At 33.2% G+C, this 10,000-nt stretch overlaps 1 protein-coding gene across 1 annotated transcript in view; it reads right to left on the bottom strand.

The window, feature by feature from the left end:
• LOC143020908 (EF-hand calcium-binding domain-containing protein 14-like) overlaps positions 1–5,273 on the bottom strand; it is a 299,803-nt gene extending 294,530 nt beyond the window's left edge. Inside the window, exon 1 of the mRNA XM_076177814.1 lies at positions 5,056–5,273. Within this exon, the coding sequence (XP_076033929.1) occupies positions 5,056–5,207 (152 nt within the window). The 5' untranslated portion in view covers positions 5,208–5,273. The remainder of the gene's footprint in view (positions 1–5,055) is intronic.
• Between the last annotated feature and the right edge of the window lie 4,727 nt (positions 5,274–10,000).

Here is a 10,000-nt window from a genome sequence, read left to right as displayed (position 1 = left end):
AATAAAAATAAATAAATTAATAAAAATTATAATAATATAATAATAAAATAAATAAATGCATAGGTAATTATATAATAAACAAGCAGGTAAATAGTAAATAATAATAAATTGACAGATAAATAATAATAAAAGAAAATCAAGCAAATAATAAACAAACAGACAAATAATAACAAAAAAATAAACAAGAAATATAAACACTTAGACACTTCATCTCAAACATGTTTAGGTTCTTCCTCTGTGCCCCCTCCAAATCCTAATTCTCCACAATCACTCCCATATACAATCTTCTCTTTGTATTCATCTCGATACTTATTTCTCATAACACCTTTCATTGACCTTCAACATTTACTTGCTTACTTTACTCTATATGTCACCTCCACCTACCGTGCCTAATATATATATATATATATATATATATATATATATATATATATATATATATATATTATATATATATATATATATATATATATATATATATAACCCTAATTACTTAAAGCTTTCCACTTCTTCCTGCTGCTCACCTTTTTCAATTCGCCTCCAACCCTCCAACACCCCATGTGTGCACCTCATCAATTTACTTTTGGCAATATTTATGTTCAGCTTTTTCCTCTTACACATCTTCCCAAACTCCATCATCAACTGCTTCAGTCTTTTCAGTTGGTGGTACACACCCACATTGAAAAAAAAAAAAAAAAAAGGAAAGACAGAGAGAAAAAAGAAAGAAAAAACAAAAAATAAAGAACAATAATATATAAATAAACAAATACATAGATGAAATATAAAAAATCAACCACCCATCCCATCTCAGCATCTCTTTCAAATAGTGTGGGTCAAATACAATGGACAAAGGCACAGTTCTTTTACAGCAAGCTCCAATAGCTGATATTAGTTTATCCTGTCATAAGTAAGTAAGTAAGTTTATTTGGCAAAGAATCAATATACATGAAGTGCAGACAATGACAAGAACACATAGTTCGAAATAACAATTACAATTGCCAAGGATAACACAAAAAAAGTATGTAAGCTTATTTCCACTGTGGTCCTCATTAGACTGATTTTCTACACTAAATTACACACACAACATATGTAGGGGTTAAGGGGACCAGAGACAATCATGAGTATTACCAATCAGTACATATATGACACATAAACATTATTATTGCTTTGTTAATACTACTAAAATGTTCGTAACACATAGGATACAGAGATGTAGCAGACATTCCATTCCCCCACATTAACAATTTACAATTCCCCTCCACATATTCCTAACATTTGCATTCCCTCCACTATCTACTATGTCAAACTTCTAGGAAGAATTTATTTAGAACCATAATACTGAACAAAATTGAAGTAATAAAGACACAGACTTCGTATGTAAAACAAAGAGAGAGGGAGAGGCATTGTATTAGAAAATAAATTAATAAATACACTAATAAATAGAGAAATATATAAAGTACGGATTATGTCCAGCTACCTAAAGTTTCTATAATCATCAAGCCTGAATACTTTACATCCAAAAAGATAGCACTATTGCAATATCAGCACTTTCATTGATAAAAGACAAGTTATCTTCCTTATCTCAGTTTTACAGCAACAATCTCCTAAAGGAAATTCTCAAATATCAATAACAACCTGCCTCCAGCACCTTGCAATTTCTTCATATAAAAAAAACAAGTACACTCAGATCACAAAACAAGCACTCTGCAATACATATATGTATATACCAAAAGATTTTTCCTACTTACAAGGGAGGTCGCCAAACAACAAAGGCATAAAATCCACTCCCACCCATTTCATCCCCACATACTCAACTGCCATTTACCCAACTCCCTCCCTCTTAACTTGGCACCTCCTGGATGACAGGTCATCCCTGCATCTTGCCCACTGCCCTGGGTAAGAAGTGTAGCAAGACACAGCACATCCACAGCAAGGCTGCTTAATCTAATCGGTGACTCCCTCTCTCTGTCCCTTCATGCAGAAAAAAAAAGACGAGGAGAAATCCCTTAAGGCTGCATCAAATTATTTTTCACACAAATTCCTCCCAGACCCTCTTATGCCTTTGCTTTTTTTAGGAATGTCCCCTTTGGCGCTACAGAGAGCAGGAAGGATGTGTAGTTCTATCCCCGTCCTGTTTTTGTCGCCTTCCATGACTCAAGCAGGAACACTTGGTGGCAGTATTCCTTTCCCCCATCACATGTTTTGGAGAAAAAAAAAAAAAAAAAAAAATCAGAGACAGTATCACGAGTGGGAGATAGTCGCAGTATAATAAAGTACCATTTCTCTATGAATATAAATTTTCTCTACCACAGACAAAATGATGAGTGGCTCTGGTCTATAGGGGCACCCCATATAGACCATAAAGTATCAGGTGCATACTACTGAGTAGCTTTTAACCCCACAATAACATGTACCCAATACCACCAAAATCTACATCATACTAAACTTCCTAAAATCCAACCCAAAAAGAATATAATTCCCAAGACAAGACTTTCACTGGCATGCCTACATACAGAACACCATCCCATATTAAAACAGAACTGGCCATATAAATAACACCAATTGCTCTAAATACAATCGCCACACTGAAGACACACAGCACCTTATGTTACACTGTCTGACACTCTTCACCACGTGATATGGACTGAACCAGTGGATATGGCTGAATTCTTGGGGTCCATGGTTCCCTAGCAGGAGAGAACTTGCTGCTTACCTAATCGCGAGCTAGTGAGAAAATAAGATTATATTCTTGTAATGATCCCCACCTCTGTGACATGTTAGTCTCGTTATTGAAAAATGTGTTTGTCAATACGTGCTTTGAAAGAGCCAATGGACTACTTTCACTATAGATTTTATTCAAGCTAATTCAAAACAATTTCTTTCACCTAATAAATCTCACACCTACAGGGTTCTTAAGTAAAACCCACTTCAATAGAGGATAAGAGCTTTTGATATTCTCCAAAACACTGATTGCACGATCTTTTGACTTCACAAGTACATCTCTTATTAACAAGCTATATAAATCATTAGTTTGTCCACATTTGGAATATGCTGATCTGTATGGTCACCGAATCTCATTAAAGAAGTTGACAGATTGGAAAAAGTACAACAGCAAGCCACAAAACCAATTCCAAATATCAAAAATAAATCATACAAAATTATTGACTAAATCATATGAATTTGTTTTCCCTAAAAAAAGTATAGACTAAGAGGTGACTTGATACAGGTCTTTAAAATTCTAAAGGGAATTGACAACATCAAAAGTGACAAAATTTTCACACTGAATGAGAATCCAACAAGAAATAATGGTCTCAAACAGGCAGGAAATAGATTTAATTTGGAAATGGGTTGAAACAACTTTGCCAATTGTGTAGTTAATGAATGGAATAAACTGATTGCAGATGCAGTACAATGTAGTTCAGTTCAAAGCTTTAAGATTCGTTTAAATAAACACCTAAGGAAGATGCTGTAATGCCTGCCATTCATTTTATATTATTTGTTTATCATTTGTCTGCTTGTTTATTATTATTTGCTTATCATTTATTATTATCTATCAATTTATTTTTACTTACTATTTACCTGTTTGGTTATTATTTAAATTTACCTATTTTTTTTATTTTTATTTATACTATTATCACTTTTAATTATTTATCATTATTATAATATTTTTCTTATCCGACCTTGTTATGGACCAAAAGGTCTCCTGTCAGCATACTCCTCATTTGTAATCCTTTGTGAGAAGTATATATCAGAAAGCATCTAGCTGTGACTGAAACAATCTCTTTTTTCCTATGCAATTAAACTGTTAAGGGAGGTAATGGTCACTGCTAGGAATCAGTGAGACGTGCAGGATTTGAACATGCGACTATGAGAATACGAGGTCTGCAAGACAGAGAGAGAGAGAGAGAGAGAGAGAGAGAGAGAGAGAGAGAGAGAGAGAGAGAGAGAGAGAGAGAGAGAGAGAGAGAGAGAGAGAGAGAGAGAGACGAGAGAGCAGATATGGATAGTAAGATGAACAAAACGACAGCCGGAACAAAAGGGATCATGCTACCTACACAGAAAGTTAATCAAAACAGATTTAACCCTTTCCTTATCAATAAGTTACCATGGTCACCTTATCTCCAAGCTGTCATATTCATCACCATGATGGTGATGAATATGACAGCTTGGAGATAACCATAACAAAAGGATAATAAGTATAGTAACACCTGGTACAATAAGAGTTATAGTCACCTACACATTGATCAATGACAAGTTTACCTGAGGTATAGTGAGGGAATATTGTTGATATAAATAAACACAAAATCTAGCTAATTGTATACTGTATGGATAATTAATGAGATACCTATCCACTAATCAATACCTTGTTTATCAGAGGTGGGGCATGATGGTGATATATATGAATATGAAATCTTTCTACACCATTCATGGGTAATTGCTCACTAGACCCCCGCTCATCAATCAACACTACATTTAGCTAAAGCATATAGATGCGAGGGGAGCATTTAACCAAACTCAAAATTCATTATGAATTAATAACCAATTGAATCATATTAATATGCCCCCACCCTTTCTATAATAAATATGGGGTTGATTAGTATACAAATGTTTCAGTGACAATCACCGTATTACATCAAACAGTAGGTCAATAAATTACATTGCATATTTATGATATTAATCAGTAGATTAATATCCTCCTCCCAATGTGGCACATTTACTTCACATTATACATAAAATTCCAACTTCAATTCAGATTCTTTTAATTGTTTACATAAAACCTACTTATAATAAATTATTTTATCTTTAGTTGTGAAAGATGTAACTATAATATATGGATACCACTACAAGTTGTACGATATCTAATGATCTATAAAATAAAATGTTTCCATGAACATTGACCAATAAAATATAGTTCAATTTTGTGGCTGATATAGTTTTGGGAATGACAGGAGTTTTCCACATAATATCTTACACATCAGCAACCTGGCACCAGCCATGCAGACCTCAGCTTCAAGTAGGCTGAGCCTGTCAAGAAATACATTAACAACATCATACCTTTTTAGTCTCTTTTTTCTTTGCTGTCCTGGGGGTGGCAGGTCTGGTGGGACTGCTACAAAGTGCATGATATCATTGTCGCTATCCGAGCCCGAAATGTTTAATAATTCGTAAGATTCTGCACTATTATTGTTCAATAAAGAGCCTGACATGTCTGTCGTGACTTTTGCTCTACCTCATTAGGCCACTTATCACAAAATATCTACGAACACCTGTTTAACCCGATACTTTGGTGCGTTGCTACCAGATGGTAGCACGGGATGTAAACAAACAAAACGGCAGCGCCAAATTTAAAATAAAATAATATAAATAAACAAATAAATATGATTACACGTATCTATTTGAACTCTGGACATGTTCCTAATCTCGTTCTTTCTTTACTTATATTATGACATAAAATAAATAAGGATCATCTGATTACATAAAAGGCATTTACAGCACATGATATCTGCGATGGGTTGATGACGTTAGTGGTCAACGACCCGAACGTTTGATATCACACCGGATGCTCAAATGCACAATGGAAACGTTTTGAAAAAAAATGAGATTAGGAACAAAATATTTGATAACTCGTGAAATAAATTTAAGCGTATAATGAAATATTGTTTACCACAGGTTGCACAAGATGTGCGTTTCATGATATTTACTGTTCATCATAGGTGCCGACGGGCAATATATGAGAAAAAAAAAATCCGTAGCGAAAGAATGAAAATAAATATTTTGAGCTTATGTAGCACCTTTTCACCGCGATATTGTCTTATATTAATTTAATCTACACTCAGACGGTTCCATTAATCTTAGAGAAAATAAGAAAACGCATTTCTTCACATTTTTTTTAGAATACATATACTGCGATTAGGGAGGGGTGAATTAGTCGCGTGTGCTTTCGAATCGTAATTAAAATCATGATGATACACGGTTGTGGGTACTTTCATGCAAAACGGACTATATAGCAACAGTAAAATCAGAGGGCATGAGAAAAGGACATTTCGAGACTATGTACTGGATATGACAACATACTCTATGCCCCTTGTGAGTATTTTTTTTGTGTTTAGGCCAGACTTTTTTTGTTTATTGGGTTACGGGCCCGCCGACGTAGGAAAATCCGAAATAAGAATAAAATAAAAACCGGCCAAATTCCTCTTTTTCCGCAAAACTGACTAGTAAAACAAATGGGTTTACTGTTTATACAAAACATGTAAATCTTAATTGGTACATACAATAGCTTATGAGCTCATCAGCCTGGCCGATGAGAAGGTATAAATGAAACAAAACTGAAAATAAAACGAAAAAATAAATCATCCAACCTGACAGCATGGCTTTCTAAAAACTTTATATAATTAAATGTTTTTATTTTTTTCACCCTCCGACTTATGGGGAAGGATCCATGGCGCCCGCATAATGAACATAGATAAATAAAGAAATATATAAATAAATAAATAAATAAATAAAAAAGTCTGACCTTATTGATCATTTTTCTTGTATTGTTTTATTGCAACTTTAGAAAGAAGTACATTTACGATATGTACTGAACGATTTATTGTCATCTAGAATTCTAGATTACAATATCTTGGACACTGTAATTCTTTATTTTTATCCTATTTTCTCAGTTTAAATATTCAGTCATTATATCTTTTAATTCGTTAATTTCATTTGTTTGTTTGTTCATTTGATTTATGAATTTATTCGTTCGTTTGATTTATTCTATTAATCAATTTTATTGATTTATCGATTCATTAATTTTATTTGATTGTTTGCTTATTTATTCATTTATCTACTTATTATCCAGCAATTTATTTATTTTGTTGCGAAAATGTTGGGTTCTCCACATCACACTAAGGGCGTAGAATATGATCATCCTCCACAACTAAATCTCATACAACACAGACAACTCTTGTTAACTGGTCAAAGCCTATGGTGTCATACACACCATTTATTTTAATCTATTTTCTTTTATCTTATTTCATTTATTTGTTTGTTTATTTTCATTTGTTTGTTTATATGCTTATTGATTGATTTATTCATTTATTCATTTATCTATTTATTTATTGTCTTTTCGATTGTCCTTTATATAGGTCAACTATGCATGGATGCAGAAGAAAGATCAATTAGGCCAATAATAAGCCTCAAAGGAATGTTACAAAGGATTACAAAGGCGGAGCATGCCGACAGGAGACCTTTTGGTCCATATCTAGCTCGGATGCGAAAAAATCATAATAATAATAGAATAATAAATAAAAAATACAATAATGTAAATAACAAATAAAATACATAAATAAATGCATAGGTATAGTTAAATAATAAACAGGTAAATAGTAAATAATAATGAATTGACATATAACTAATAATAAATGAAAATCAAAAAGACAAATGATAACAAAACAAAGACAAATAATATAAAATAGATTATAATCATTACAGCATCTTGCTTAGGTGTTTATCTAAATGATTCTTAAAGCTTCAAACTGAACTACATTGCACTACCTGTGCAGGAAGTTTATTCCATTCATTAACTACACGGTTGGCAAAGTTGTTTCTACCTACTTCCAAATTGAATCTATTTCCGGACAGTTTGAGACCATTGTTTCTTGTCTGATTCTCATTCAATGTGAAAATTTTGTCACTTTTGATCTTAAAGACCTGTATCAAGTCACCTCTGAGTCTACGTTTTTTTTTTAGGGAAATCAGATTCATATGTTTTAGTCGATTTTCGTATGATTTATTTTTGATATTTGGAATCAGTTTTGTGGCTCGCCGTTGTACTTTTTCCAGTCTGTCAATGTCTTTAATGAGATTCGGTGACCATACGGAAACAGCATATTCCAAATGTGGACGAACTAACGATTTATATAGCTTGTTAATGAGTGATGGACTTTTGAAATCAAAAGATCGTGCAATCAGTCCTAGAATCTTATTTGCTTTCTCAGAGGGTGAATGATTTGAGGTCGTTACTGATAATTACGCCGAGATCTTTTTCACTATCCACTTTTGTTAACGTATTTCCAAATAACTTGTAATCGTACTTACTGTTATTTTTACCTATGTGCATTACCTTGCATTTACTTGTGTTAAATTTCATTAGCCATTTTTCAGACCATTGCTGTAATTTATCTAAATCTTCTTGAATATCTAATTGGTTTAAGTGATCATTTGCCATTCCGCACAGTTTTGTATCATCAGCAAATTTGGAAACAGTAGATTTTAGTTCATGGTCTATATCATTTATATATACTATGAATAGAAGTGGCCCAAGAACGGAACCCTGAGGAACTCCACTTGTAACATTTTTCCATCTAGAAGTTTTTCCATTTAAAACAACTCTCTGTTTTCGACCATTCAACCAATTACTAGTCCAACCTAATAGGCTACCACTTATTCCATGCAAAGCTAATTTAGTAAGTAGTCTTTCGTGTGGGACGGTATCAAAAGCTTTTGCAAAGTCTAGATATATTAAATCTATATTGTTTCTTTTGTCATAATTCGAGATAACTGTGTTGTAGAATTCGAGTAAGTTAGTCACGCAAGAACGTTTCCGTCTGAAACCATGCTGGCTATCATTTATCAAACGGTTACTTTCTAAATGATGTTCGATAGCATCTCTGATGATAGTTTCCATTATTTTTCCTACGATTGAAGTCAAACTTATAGGCCTATAGTTATTTGGTTTCTTTTTGTCACCTTTTTGAATATGGGAGTAACGTTAGCTAGCTCCCATTCTGTTGGGACATCTCCGGATATGATGGATTTCTTGAAAATAATTTCTAATGGAACAACAATCTCATTTTTCATTTCCTTTAAGATTCTTGGATGCCAACCGTCAGGCCTTGGTGTTTTATTAACTTTGAGTTTATCTATACACCTTTTTTTGTTTCTTTTGTTATATTTACCGTAGTGAGTAAGTTTACCCTAGACTTTTCACAGGTTTCAGTTTGGAGTTCACTTTGAGGTGTTTCGTTTACGAATACCGAGCTAAAATCATTGTTTAAGATATTACACATTCCTTCATTTGAATATTCAAGTTGACCGTCAGCAGATAATAGTGGACCAATGTGACTCCTAACAACCTTTTTATCTCCAATGTAACTATAGAATTCTTTGGGATTCTCTTTGGATTTATCAGCGATGTTCATTTCGTACTGTCGTTTTCTTTTCTCTTATTGTCTTTTTTAAATCTCTGTATTGATACATAAGTTTCATAGTCATTATATGCACCCGAGCACTTATATTTCTTATAAGCCTGTCTCTTTTTAGCAATACTTTTTTCAATTTCTTTGTCGAGCCACTTTGGGCGAGCCTGATTTGGGGGACGTCTGTCCTAAGGAATGTAAGTTTGAATCATCTTAGAGAGCTTATTTTGAAATATTTCCCACATCTGATCTACAGGTCTTTCGTTTAATTTTGCCTCCCAGTCTGTAAGCTGAAGCTCCTGACGTAGTCCTATGAGCTGAGCTTGACTGAAATCGGGTATTTTAGAAACACAAGTATCTATTAAAAAAAATAGGAGTTTGAATCTAACTAAGTTGTGATCGCTATTTGCAACAGATTCACCGACTTCTACATCAGTTACCATGCTTTCGCGGCTAGTGATCAATAGATCGAGTAAGTTTCCATATCTTGTGGGCTCTTTTACATGCTGAAAAATATTTACTTGAATTAAATAAGCGTGCTTTTGTCACATGATGATAAAAAATTCAGAGTATATACTATCAAATGCGGCGACAATATCATATATTTATCAAATACTGCGTAACACTATTTTACTTTGTTACTTCATTGCCTGTGGGAATGGCAATAATGTGTCTGCTTTTCAACGACATATGCAATTTGCTAAAGAAAATAAATCAACAAGGACAACTACAAATAATAATAAACAAACAATCAATAAATAAAATAACACTTCATGATAAACCCTAACAAAAAATAATAATATTCAAACCGAAGATAA

The sequence above is a fragment of the Oratosquilla oratoria genome, chromosome 41 (assembly GCF_046742065.1).
Source record: "Oratosquilla oratoria isolate Oo_2021 chromosome 41, ASM4674206v1, whole genome shotgun sequence".
Classification (NCBI taxonomy): Eukaryota; Metazoa; Arthropoda; class Malacostraca; order Stomatopoda; family Squillidae; genus Oratosquilla; species Oratosquilla oratoria.
This window is presented reverse-complemented; position numbering and strand designations above follow the sequence as displayed.